The 14,092-nt window shown below is 39.1% G+C and overlaps 1 protein-coding gene across 1 annotated transcript in view; it reads right to left on the bottom strand.

The window, feature by feature from the left end:
* The window catches only part of PTPN12 (protein tyrosine phosphatase non-receptor type 12), a 42,278-nt gene that overhangs the window by 7,540 nt on the left and 20,646 nt on the right, over nucleotides 1-14,092 (bottom strand). Inside the window, exons 6-13 of the mRNA XM_072147232.1 lie at nucleotides 12,904-12,975; nucleotides 11,031-11,090; nucleotides 8,835-8,977; nucleotides 8,679-8,745; nucleotides 8,521-8,598; nucleotides 6,668-6,763; nucleotides 5,357-5,439; nucleotides 65-993 (exon numbers count right to left, since the gene is read on the bottom strand). Of these exons, the coding sequence (XP_072003333.1) occupies nucleotides 65-993; nucleotides 5,357-5,439; nucleotides 6,668-6,763; nucleotides 8,521-8,598; nucleotides 8,679-8,745; nucleotides 8,835-8,977; nucleotides 11,031-11,090; nucleotides 12,904-12,975 (1,528 nt within the window). The remainder of the gene's footprint in view (nucleotides 1-64; nucleotides 994-5,356; nucleotides 5,440-6,667; nucleotides 6,764-8,520; nucleotides 8,599-8,678; nucleotides 8,746-8,834; nucleotides 8,978-11,030; nucleotides 11,091-12,903; nucleotides 12,976-14,092) is intronic.

Here is a 14,092-nt window from a genome sequence, read left to right as displayed (position 1 = left end):
ATATTGATAACCATGACAAGTGACACATGAGAAACACCGTATAGTAAAAAGCAGGCATCTTTACCTTTGTCAGAACAAGGGTGCTTCATAGAAGAATCATGCCTGGCTATTGACATGGGCAACACTTTTCTAGTTAACTGGTTTTCACACGCTCCAGAAACAGTGGCACTTGCGGTTGATATAGTAGACAAGTTTTTTCCCATGGCCCCATATGAATATCCCTCCTCTGTGTCAGAGTCATCAGAGTGCAGAGGATTGGTAAAAGATAAGGGGGCCTGAAGTGCAGGAGTGTTGATGAGGTCACCATGACTCCCTGTTTGGGAAGCCAGAACATTGCTATTCAGTAAAGTCTTACTATCAGAATGACATATATCTAAATGTTTATCAGCAGAGGAAGACTCTGCTTTATGCTCATTTCCCAAGGTAGCAGAAACTGAGAATCCTTGTTCCAATGGAAGATGGTCTGGTCTTGTCAGGGGTTCAGAGCTTCTCTCAGTTGGCACATCTTCTAAAGATTTAGTAGATCTTGAACTTTGACAGTCAATGCAAGGATTGGATGAGAACAATGACAGAGACTCCAAAGAACTAGACACTTGCGTTTTAGGCAATTGGTCAATTGCATAAGCTGAAGCAGATTTTATTTTAAAACCAAGTCCCCGCTGTAGACCTGTAGTGGTCTCAAAACTTTTGGGGCTTTCTTGAAGAGGTACTTTCTTTATTTCGATGCTTAGTTTACGTTCTAGCTTTTTCTCAACAGTGGGTTCTCCTTTTTCCAAGATATCACCTATTTTGTTATAGTTCTCATTCATGTCCGTCGTATTTTCTGAGGTTACTATGTGCAAGACTGGTTTGGGATGATAGCGATCGCTGTCTTGCCACACCGTAGTCACAGTTGGGTAAGCAGAGGGAGGAGACGGTGTTAGGATTGGCGGCACAGGATGAGGCTCTGGTGGCTGCAAGATTTCTTCTTTGACGTCTCCTTCTACAAGGCAACTGCAAAATAAAACACATTTGATGATACTATATTAAATAAAGTCTCTTTATTCCAATTAAGATTCAGAATTAAAAAAATTAATAATTGTGTTGTACAAACAGGAAAACCCCATGTTGCTTTACATGGTATCCTATAGGTGAAATGATTTCCTTTGTTCTAATGGAGACCAAATTTGCATACACCCAAGATAGCGTTGCCAATAGAACCTTACTTACTGGATCTTAACAAGGACTATCAATATGTTGGAAAGACACTTCTATCAGTTCTACATACAAACACCTATATTTGGGCCTTTCCTCCGTTATACTGCCTGCAATTTGATTGCTACTATTCCACTTGTCAATAACATGTATCCTGGAAAAGACACTTTGATACGACTGGACATACAGGTTATATACTCAGTGACAGGTGGAATTATTAATCAGATTTTCAGATATTTTAATCTGAATAGGAGGATCCCAAATGTGTTACTAAACTGACAACCACTAGACTCTTATATCAAAAAATTTATTTTTTTATTTTTTTTTTACTGGTAGTAACCGACTCCATCAATAAGAAACCATGTTTCAAGCACTCTCACATGGCATTAAGATTCTTCCAGCATCTTCCTAGCAACATGCTACTACAACACTTTAATTGGAGCAACAGATTACCAAACTGACTTTGTAGTTCATGCTTTTACCAAGTTAACCAAAAGGGTTTATATGCCTTTGTAGGAAATCTCTGCAAAAAATGGAACTACACTTCACATGTGCCGAAATAATATGAATTCTGGCAACAATGACAGCATCTCTAAGAGTACAAATGTAGCACGGTACAAAGATCTCAATTCAACAAGGTTCCTGGCAAAGGCCCAAAGAAAAACCCTCAAATCTGAAGAGCGTGGGGTTTAAACATCAAACAGCTCTGGTGCCAAGCCTATGGAATGCAGCACTTACGCCAAAAATAGACAACACTTAACTTTCTTCCAGGAAGCCAAAATAGAAACATTGTGGCATTCAGAGCAGTAGTGTGACAATACACTGCCACAGTCATGGAGTACACAGCCTTAAAGAAGACACTAAACCCCTTCATGACCGATGGTTATTGGTGCCTGACAGTGCATGGCAATTTTTGATGTTCTGCCATGCGCCTATTTAACCCCTTAACGACCTGGCCCTTTTTAGGTTTTTTCACTTCCATTTTTCACTCACCACCTTCAAAAATCGCCTTCAAATTGCACTTCATAGTGAGGGTATTTACTTTCCATGCCGTGTACTGGGAAGCGGGAAAAAAATTCCAAATGCAGTGAAAATGGTACAAAAACGCATTTGCAACGTTTTCTTGTAGAACTGCATTTGACAGCTTTCACTGTGCGCCCCAAATGACATGTCTACTTTATTCTTTGGGTCGGTACAATTAAGGGGATACCAAATTTGTATAGGTTTTATGTTTTCATACATTTACAAAAATTAAAACCTCCTGTACAAAATTTTTTTGGGGGATTTTGCCATCTTCTGGCGCCAATAACTTTTTCATATTTTGGTGTACAGAGCTGTGAGTGGTGTTTTTGAAACTTTTGATGGAGTTTTCATTGCTATAATTTTTAGTGACTGTGCAACCTTTTGATCACTTTGATTTTTTTATATTTTTCAAAATGCCAATTTTGAATTTGGGCGCTATTTTCCGTTACAGGGTTAAACACAGTGAAAAAAACGTTATTATATTTTGTTAGATCAGGCATTTTCACAATGTGTTTATGATTTTTACTGTTTATTAATATTTATATCAGTTCTAGGGAAGGCGGGGTGATTTTAAAAACTTTTTTTATTTTTACTTTTACTATTTTTCAGACTCCCTTGGGTACTTTAACCCTAGGTTGTCTGATCGATCCTATCATATACTGCCATACTACTGTATGGGAGTATATGGGGATTTTTCTCCATATTAATTACAATGTGCAATTTTTTGGTTGACAGAGCTGGTTCAGGGCTTATTTTTAGCGTGTTGAGTTGTCCTTTTCAGTGGTACCATTTTGGCATACATAACTTTTTTGATCACTTTTTAGAACATTTTTGTGAAGGGATTTAATGAAAAATGTACAATTTTTGGCAAGTTTTTCGGGTTTTGGTTATACGGCGCTCACCAAGCGAGTCCAATAATGATACTGCGTTATTGTAGAGAATGTTACGGATGCGGCGATACCAAATAAGTGGGTTTTTTCCTGGTGATTTTGTTGCTTTATCAAATATGTATAGGGAATGTTTGTGTTTAGGGGACTTTAACTTTATTTAATTCATTTTATTAATAAATGTTTATATTCAATGTTTTTAACACGGGGGGTGGGGGCGTGTCAGATTTAGCACACGTGACCGCGGCGTGTAAGGGGTTAATGCCCGCGTTAGGAGGAAACTCCGATTGCGGGTAATAGAGATGGGTGCCAGCTGTAACATACAGATGTCACCCCATGCTTTTGGTAATGGCCGGTGCCAGAAGCATGACGTACTAATACTGCAAAATGCGGCACCGCACCTCCTGCCATGCAGTATTATTACGTCAAATGTCGCGAAGGGGTTTAACACAGACCTGGCAATACACCCAAATACCGTAATACTAATTATATTATTACTTTTCAATACTTACTATTCTCAAAAAGGAAACCTCAAATTTATGAAGCCTTAAATCAAGATGAAATTAGAATTCCGAGAAATTCAGATGTTTCAGGAACTTTCCTTAACCCCTTAAGGACGGAGGGTTTTCCGGCTCATTTCTCGCTCTCCAACTTCAAAAATCCATAACTTTTTCATTTTTCCTTGTACAGACCTGTGTGAGGGCTTATTTTGTGCGTAACAAATTTTACTTTCCCGTAATGTTATTTATTTTAACATGCCGTGTACTGCGAAGCTGAAAAAAAATTCCAAATGTGGAAAAATTGAAAAAAAAAACGCACGTGCGTCACATTCTTGTGGGCTCAGTTTTTACGACTTTCACTCTTCGCTCCAAATAATACGCCTACTTTATTCTTTGGTTCGGTGCGATCGCGGTGATACCAAATTTATATAGGTTTTATTGTGTTTTGATACATTTTCAAAAATTAAACAAATGTGTACAAAAAAGAAAAAAAATTTTTTGCCATCTTCTGATGCTAATAACTTTTTCATACTTTGGCGCACAGAGATGTGTGAGGGGTCATTTTTTGCGAAATGAGGCAACGTTTTCATTGCTACCATTTTGAGGTCTGTGCGACATTTTGATCATTTTTTATGTTATGTAAAAGGGTGTAAAAGTCGCATTTTGGACATTTGGGCGCCATTTCCCGCCTCGGAGGTCACCGCCGCCTGTAACCGTTTTTATATTTTGATAGATCGGGCATTTTGGGACGCGGTGATACCTAATATGTTTGTGATTTTTACTGTTTATTAAGTTTTATATCCGTTCTAGGGAAAGGGGGGTGATTTGAACTTTTAATATTTTATTAATTTTTTTTATTTTTTAAACTTTTTTTTTTATTTTTTTTTTATCTTTTAGACCTTCTAGGGTACATTAACCCTAGATGGTCAGATCGCTCCTACCATATACTGCAATACTTCTGTATTGCAATATATGGCATTTTTGCAGCACATTCATTACAATGAGCCACTGGCTCATTGTAACGAATCTGCAGCTGCCAGATAGCCCCTCGTGTCAAAAGAAGACACGAGGCTACCATGGCAACCGATCGCCGCCCCCCCGATGACGTTCGGGGGCGTGGCGATCGGAAAAAAGATGGCGGCGCCCGCGCGCCGCCGTCTTTTAAACGCCGCCGGCGACTGCCGGCGGCGTTGAAGGGGTTAATAGCCGCGATCGGTGCAAGCACCGACCGCGGTTATTAGCGGTGGGGGTTTTGTGTAATATGCAAAAACCCCCACCTTTGTATGAAGAGGACTCAGCCCGTGAGCCCTCTTCATACATCCCTTATACCTCTGCGCCGTAGAGCTACGGCGCAGAGCGTTAAGGGGTTAAGCAATTTTTGCCACTATTTCATGAAGCAGAGTTCTGGTCTCATCATCTGGTATCATGTAGAAGATTTAGGCAGTAATGTAATAATGTTAATCCAAGCAGAACTGCCTATCAAACCAAATAGTTTTTTACTACACTGATCAAGAACTTCATTTTAAAGCTAAAAGCCAAGGCTATAGGTGCAGCAGATACACTGCTTATATGGAGTTCTATGGAAGCCATTAGGAATACAGATCTGCAAATCAGTTACTTCATACGAGCCTGAAAATAGACACAAGTCTGTGGGACTAAAGGATTATAGGGGAAAAATCATCCACGCAAGAATCAGGTAAATGTCCATACCATTTAACAAATATACTATAGGGTTAACTGAACTTTACTTGCCTTCGAGTTCTCGGTGGCTTTGGTGGGGGAGAATCCATTTTCTCATTCTCTGAGGAATTCGCCGTTTTTTCTAAATTTTCATCCTGGCAGAATGAGAGTTAATTAACAATGTTAATAGGTATCAAAGAGAAACCCTATACAGGCAGTACAATACAGAATTTTATATTAAAAATGGAGCCAAAATCTTTGCAATTCCATCAACAAAGTAAAAGTTGACATATAGCTAGGGTGCATATTGTCGTGCATATTGCATCTTGTAATAAAGTGCATCGACAAGAGGTTTTTAAGTTTATATGAAGGTTTGCCTCTCCAGGGTGGATGCTAAAAATAATTATTATGTATATGTGTATTCAGCAACCCAGAGTCCTTTGGGAAATTTTGGTGCCAAAAATTGCCAATTGCAGCATGGACACCGCTGTGGGTGTGAATTCAATCAAATAGGAATAGGTCCAGGGAAACCGTACTGTGTGCTGGTTGAATTCCAGTCCTTACATCATAATGAAATTGGTCCCCGTCTGCTGGCTAACTACTACATAACCCTAGTAAAGGGTGAACAATGGCAAATTGTATGTATTTAAACTAGCACCGTCCCCTAAACGAAATATATTTTCCTAAATTGCCATTAGAAAGCATTGCCTCTATCCCTTCATTGTCCCTCTGCATACAGCTGTAGGACCTCGTTGGTTAAGTTTACAGGCATGTAAATGACCTGTGAGATGTACAATGAGTCATTATCATATTCAAGCTGTCTAGCTTATTCATGAGTGGGAGGTACAGCCACACCCCCCAGTGCTTGACAGACAGACTGTATAATGATGTGAGGTATAAGGGTGTAATGGCTCCTCCATGTGCTTCCTGGCACTGGCAGCCACACTCCCTGCAGCCTGTGTGTGTATAGGAGAGATACAACTGCTTCAGGCAGCCATGTTATAGCAGAACATGTCAGGTACTTGTGTAGCTTATGTCTGTGTCTCACACATGTGTATTAGGAGGGAGAGCATATCAGCAGGTTAATCACAGACACTAGCAATGCTTTACTATACATTACACATATGAGCAGGGGGAGGAGAGGGGAGGGGTAACAGGGGTGACATCACTGCCTCTGACCATGTGACCAGACTCATTTACATGATAAAGAAAAGATGATTTTATAATGATTAATGTATGAAATCGACTAGATAAAGGCTGGGATAGGATCCTTGTGATCGGCTACAACAGATAGAGGTGACAGGACTAGTGACAGAGACCTGATGACAGGTGTCCTTTAACGCTAACAGGATTGAGCCCTTTTTCATTATTTTTTTAACATACCAAGTCTTCCACTATCTTTTTAGACTCATTCTCATACACTTCCAGCTGCTTTCTAAAAAGTTGAGCTATAGCACGATGTACAAGTTCATATTGTTCCTAAACATAAAAGAAGAATAAACCATTAATTCCTGAACATATTCTTACAGACAGAAAAAAAAAGGTTAATGAGAGAATACAGGCGGTCCCCTACTTAAGGACACCCGACTTACAGACAACCCATAGTTACAGACAGACCCCTCTGACCTCTGGTGAAGCTCTCTGGATGCTTTACTATAGTCCCAGATTGCAATAATCAGCTGTAAGGTGTCTGTAATGAAGCTTTATTGATAATCCTTGGTCCCATTACAGCAAAAAATGTTTAAACTCCAATTGTCACTAGGGCCAAAAATTTTTTCATCTGGATGTACAATTATAAAATATACAGTTTCGACTTACATACAAATTCAACTTAAGAACAAACCTCCGGACCCTATCTTGTACGTAACTCGGGGACTGTCTTGTAGTGGTGTTTAGTAATGTACCAGGTAAGGCAACACAAACTGTCATTTCATCCTTACTGATATATTGAAGACCAATACCCTTTGAGCTTTGGCTCAAAATATGCACCAAAAAGGCAAAGAGGATACAGGACTGACCAGAATAAAGTCCTTGCTAGTTCTGTCAATGCTCTCCTGCCTTTGGAATAATATTATTATTATTAATGCTCAATAAACCTCCTATTATTTTTTTAATTTTTATTTTTTTAATAATAAACTTTCAGAACAATACGAGTGATTACCAGGCTTTAGTATTTTTTGTCTCAAACCTCTTCCCAGTGGATTATATGATGAAATGCACACACAGAAGTTGGCAAATTCTATCAATTCTATAGAACTATCAACAATATTTTTGTAGCCAGTTTCAAGGAGCAACTCAATAACCAATTTAAAACAGCAAATCTTGCTACCTTTAACCTCTTCACAACATTTGACGTCATAGTACTGCATGGCGGGAGGTGCGTTCCCACATTTTGCAGTACTATTACGTCAAGCTTGTTCAAGCAAACCTGTTACAATTTTTTTTTTTTTAAACATTTATTGGTTCTATAACAAACTATAATTCTTAGTTTCCATAATGGGGTAATTTATGTGGTTTTACTTTTATTTAAGCCCCTCAAAAGCAGGATATTTGGTTTTTTATAGGAAAAGTTAAAAAAAATAAAAGCGCCATAACATTCAACAAAAAAGGATGCATAAAAAACCATGTCCACATAAAGTAGACATTCAGTGAATGTTAGTTATTACATTTTTTTTGCTGTTATGACTGTGAGGAAAAAGAAGATTTTTGAAAATCGAGAATTTTTCCAAATTGTCACCAAAAATCATATATTTATGATTTTCTCATAAATAAATGCAAAACATAGCACCAAAAATTTTCAACTAACATGAAGTACAAAGTGTCACGAGAAAATCTCAAAATCACTTGGATATGTTACAGTGTTCCAAAGTTATAACCACTTATGGTGACATGTCAGATTTGAAAAAAATTGGGACGTGTCAGGAGTGTGAAAATTGGCTTAAGGGGTTAATGGTAGAATATTCCAATCCTGTAAAGAGATGCCTATGTATGTTTTATATCAGTTTATGATCAGGAAGACACAATCAACCCTTGGAATGAATGGAGCACAATGCCAAGATAGGGATGTATCCCTTTCAAGTTTTTTCTCCCTAAAGTGGCGCTTCCAGCCAGCCACGGAACTGCTGCCACACTGTTTTCTGTACAGCCAGATGGTCAGCAAAGTGCATATACAGATATAGCCCTTTATACTTATCGACTTTAAAAGGTTCCCAACTGTAACTATACCAATTGTGTACCTTAGTTTGGACTGCTGAATGGCGCTGTGTCCTCATGTCCTGAATTAAACTGAAAACATTGAACTCCTCAGGTATCCTCTAGACAGGAAGACAATAAAGAGTTAATGCCTTCTGAAAACAGAGATCTTCTCAATAGTGAGTTTATACTTGTCACTTACTCGAGCCTTCAGGAGATTCCATGTATAATCTATTGCACAAATGGCTCCCGTTCTTCCACACCCTGCACTAAAAAAGAGAAGTACAATATTCCACTTACAGTCTTTGAGGCAACTATAACAGTATTAGAATGATGCAATTCTGTAAAGTCTACATACCTGCAATGTATACATATAGGAACGTCCTCATGAGCTTGATAATCCCGCATTAGACTGATCATGTCCAGAATAGAATCAAAGGATGATGGAACATCATGATCTGGCCAATTCACATAATGAAACTGGGTATATCTACGTGACTCCTACAAAACAGATTAAAAAAAGCAAAGCATAAAGTTACTGGCAATGCTATGACACTGAAACTAATGGTTTCAGGTCCTCAAGTCACTAAAGTCCATGGCACACAGCGGTTATATCAAATGTAAAAATGGACAATTGCCAAAATAATGCATCTATAGTAGTGGTGGTGAACCTATGGCACGGGTGCCAGAGGTGGCACTCTGAGCCATTTCTGTGGGCACTCAGACATCACCCCAGAACAGAGTTCACCTAATAGAACCAAATCCACCAAATCTTCCTGCAGTCCAAGGCAACTTAAGAGGTGCTGCTCTCAGTGCTATTTTAAAGCAATTTGGAACTGTGGGAAAAGTGAGAAGGTGTCGACGGGACGGCAATATCTCTGGAGGTTCTCCTGTTGGACCCACCATTCTTCCTCAGAAGAGAGACTCTGGAGAGAAGCTACACCGTCTGAAACTCTGAATTTTCCCTTCTTCTTTCAACTGCATTGGTTGTAGATGTAGAAGAACAAGTAACAATAAGTTACTAGTTAAAAAGCCATCACAATAATTGGATTTTGTTGGTAGTTTGGGCACTCTGTATCCAAAAGGTTTACCATCACTGGTCTATAGCATGCTATAAAAACATCAACGCCATTCATATGGGGTTTGTAAGCCCCCTTTACATGTATTTATACAGTGTGCAAAATCTGCATCTAATATTTGTAATACCTGATCACATGATATCACAGCATGTCTCCATGGAGGCATGGAAAGGAATAGAAGTCCATCGAGGCATGCTGTGATTTCATGTTATCAGATATATGAATGGTGTACAGTTTGCCAACGTTAGGAGGCTAAGGACCCCGAGATGAAGTCACCCTGGTCACATGACATTACTGCTGCATGCTGAGAAAGCTTGGGGATGAGTTGCTGGATTTAGCCCGAGGAGGTCACTGTCCCCCACAACTCAATATAGATATCCATGAATACCCGGTAAAATTATACACTTGATTATATAGGGATCGGAGGGAAAAAATTTTAGCTAAAAGAAGGGCGTCGGTTGGTTAAATGGGCTTTATGGGAACCTGCATATATTAAACATGTGGTGAAAGGAATGTTTTAAGCAAATTAACCTGGTGAGTTGCCATAAAAGTGGCAGCCACACAGATATTACAAGCAAGGAAACGAATGGCACCGACAGGCAATGTCCAATAAAGAAGAAGATGCCATTTGCACCTCTGTGCTTTGGTTTCTTCATATGCCCCAAAATCTGTTTGCAACGAGCTCTTAAAGAGAACCCGTCATGCAAAATAACCCCCCTAAACTAAATATATTTTCATAAACTGCCATTAGAGAGCATTGCCTCTATCCCTTCATTGTCCCTCTACATGGCTGTAAACCTAAGCAATGAGGTCCTAAAGCTGTATGCAAATGACCTGTGAAATGTCCAATGAAGCATTAGCATATTCAAGCTGTCCACTCTATTCATGAGTGGGAGGCACAGCCACACCCCCAGTGCTTGACTGACAGCCTGTATAATGATGTGAGGCTGTATAATGGTGTGCTTCCTGGTGCTGGTGGCCACGCCCCCTGCAGCCTGTGTGTGCATGTGTGTGTGTGTATGTGAGAGATACAGCAGCTCCAGGCTGCAGCCATGTTACAGCAGAACATGTCAGATTTATGTGTAGCTGATGTCTGTGTCTCTCACATGTGTATTAGGAGGATGCAGCATGTCAGCAGATGCAGGACACACACTAGCCATGCCTTACTATACATTACACACAGACATGAGCAGGAGGAGGAGAGGGGAGGGGGAACAGGGGTGACATCACTGCCTCTGACCATGTGACCCGCCTCATTTACATGATAAAGAATAGATGATTTTACAATGATTAATGTATGAAATAACTAGATAAAGGCTGGGATGGATCCTTGTGAGCTGCTCCAACAGGTAGTAGTGACAGGACAAGTGACACAGACCTGATGACAGGTGTCCTTTAAATAGCTGAAAAATCCTCCCATCCTCACACGAGGCACCAAGATCATAAATACATAACCCAACATTGTCCAAACTTACATTCTGAAATTCCACCACAAGTGTTCGAACAAAGAAATCTTTTCTGGACTGTTCTTCCTCCTATAGAAAAGACAGCACATAAATGGGCGTCATTATCAAAGCTCATCTACCACTCAGTCGCAGCTCAGTTCTGCATTTGTACCACAGTTATTTTCCTAAACTAAAATAGTAACAGAAGTCTAACAAATTCCTTAAAATGTCCATCGCATAAGCATTTTGACTAAAACAAGCGATTGGGAATGAAAAACACATGTTTCACTTTGTTTACAAAACGTGATTCTTGTTACTATTCACATGGCGGCATGCACACTACTGTTGGGAGCCAAAAGCTTGTATCGCAATGGAGAGGGGAGGGGTCAACCATCCTCTTCTCCAACACAAGCTGTACGAGGGCTTGTTTTCTGCGTAACAAATTGAATAGTGATGGTATTTAATATTCCATGCCACGGATACTGGGAATCAGGAAAATAAAATTCCAAATTCTGTGAAATTGGTGAAAACACATTTGCGCCTCTTTCTTGTGGGCTTGGATTTTACGGATTTCACTGTACGCCCCATATGACATGTCTCCTTTATTCTTTGGGTCTGTACAATTACGGGGATACGAAAATTGTATAGGTTTTATAATGTTTTCATACATTTACAAAAAAATTTTCTGGCTCTAATAACTTTTTTATACTTTGGTGTACGGAGCTGAGGGTGATGTCATTTTTTGCGACTTTTGATGACGTTTTCAATACTATTATTTTTAGAACTGTATGACCTCTTGATCACTTTTCTATAGAATTTTTAGGCAAAAATGTATTGCCCCATTTTCAACTTTGGGCGCTATTTTTCGTTACGGGGTTCAATGCAGTGAAAAAAATCGTTATATTTTGATAGATCTGGGATTTTTCGGACACGGCGATACAAAATGTGTTTATGATTTTTACTGTTTATATTTATATCAGTTCTAGGGTAAGGGGGTGATTATATATATATATTTATTTTTACAAATTTTTAAGACCCCCTAGGGTACTTAAACCCCAGGTTGTCTGATCGATCCCATCTTATACTGCCATACTACAGAATGGCAGTTCCTCCTCATTCATTACAATGTGCTGATCGCACATTGTAATTAAAGGGTTAAAAAGAGACAGCATCGGGTCTTCGATGACATCACGGGCAGTGACGATCCTCGCCAAGATGGTGGCGCCCATGTGCTGCCATTTCTTTTTGAAGCCACCAGCAAGCGATCAGCGGGTTTACACCCAGAATCGGAGCTAGAACCGACAGTGGGTGTTACAGGCAAGCCTTTGCTGCAATGTGCAGCAAAGACTAACCAGCTACGGAAAGGGCATTACTATTACGTCACATGTCGGTAAGGGGCTAAACAGATGCGTTTTTGTAAGCTTACCATGCTTTTGGCTGGTTTTTATCTTCTCACAGCTGCCTACACTTGTAGAAATTAAGATAAACATGTTCAAAGCAGCCAAACGCATGATAAACATACAATGGACTGAAAATGTATGCTTTTAAGTGGTCCAAGAATGCGACATGTGGCAGCAACCAGAGTCTGTGGAAACAGGTCTGTAAATTGTTTGGATCCCACAGACCGCTGCATGGGAATCCTTACATCAGAGAAATCTGATGCAAGTTTACCTCCCCTTTCCACCAAGGTGCTGGAGCACCTTGACTACAGAAGATGCAGGAACCTTTAAAATGTGCATCTCATAGTCAGCTAAATATGTTAATTCAAAAGTTAAAAAATAAAAACAACACAATAGTCTCTGGCAGGTTAAGACAGTGCCTGTGCTGGGTTACTCATTAAAGCACAGGTAAATATCTAATAAGTTGTAATTAGAAATTGACCTCCTTATGAAGGCATACTTACACAAGAAATAAGAAATGGCCCAAAATTTAAAGCTGGTTCTCCAAAGTTTGGATAATACCTCTCACATTTTTTCTGAAGATTACAAAGAAAAAAAAAGGTTAAAACAGACGACTTTCTGCAAATTTCCAAGTTACTGACTAGCAGTTTCTATTCTGTACAAGATAAATATATCATAAACCGTGGTGCCAGGAAATATACTGAATATAAATAAGCAAGCTGTATAAAAATATATATTTTCTCATGTATTACCATTCCATACACCATGATCACAGGCCTCAGGGAAGTACATAATTGTCACTTAATACTTGGATCAATCCATTACTAGCAGTGACCCTGCAGTCACTACCTGCGGAGAATAGCATATTCCCCAGTTTCCCTGCTATTAATGTCTATTAGGACTCTTTCACACTGGCGGATGCCTCACCAAGTCATTGTTTTCTATGGGTGTTTTCACATTGGCTTTTTATTTGCAGGAATGCAACAGAAGTCTATTGGTCCGCAAAATATAAATAAATAAAACTGATGACAGGTCAGTTTTTTTCCAAAGATGCGGCTGAAAAACCAGGTGTTACATTTTCAAAGCAATGTTAAACCTACACTTTTTTTGGTGGACGCAGAGACAAAACTGAGATACACGGCCCGTACACAATGCATTTCTATGGGGGGATTACCACACCTCCACTCTATGGCCTACGTTGGTGTAAATACAGCCTTAGCCATTTTGCACCGTCCTGACACGGCCCATTTGTTTCAAACCTGACATGTGTCACTAAGTGGTTATAACTTCTGAACGCACAAAGCCTGGTGATTTTGAAATTGCTTTCTCTTGACACATTGTACTTCACGTTCGTTAAAAAATGTAAGTGATATGTTTTGCATAAATGTATGGCAAAAAAAAAAAAAAAAAAATGATATATGGCTAAAATTCCGAAAAAAGAAAATCAATTCTGGTTTTGGATTTGTTGACATTTTTTGGGGACGTTCACTGTACCATCAAAATAATATGTTATCCATGTTTACGGCGATTACCTCATTTACATAGTTTAAATGCATTATGCGTTATTGAATCATTAATAGACCTGCACAGAAGGCAAAAAAAAAATAAATCCCAAAAACAATTCTGAAAGATCATTTAAATGAATTTAAAAACTGTTACCTGCTCCAAAATAAGACCACTAAAAAGAACAAC

Source organism: Engystomops pustulosus, chromosome 4, assembly GCF_040894005.1.
Source record: "Engystomops pustulosus chromosome 4, aEngPut4.maternal, whole genome shotgun sequence".
NCBI classification, from domain to species: domain Eukaryota; kingdom Metazoa; phylum Chordata; class Amphibia; order Anura; family Leptodactylidae; genus Engystomops; species Engystomops pustulosus.
The sequence above is the reverse complement of the archived record's forward strand: the minus strand, read 5'-3'. Positions and strand labels throughout refer to the sequence as shown.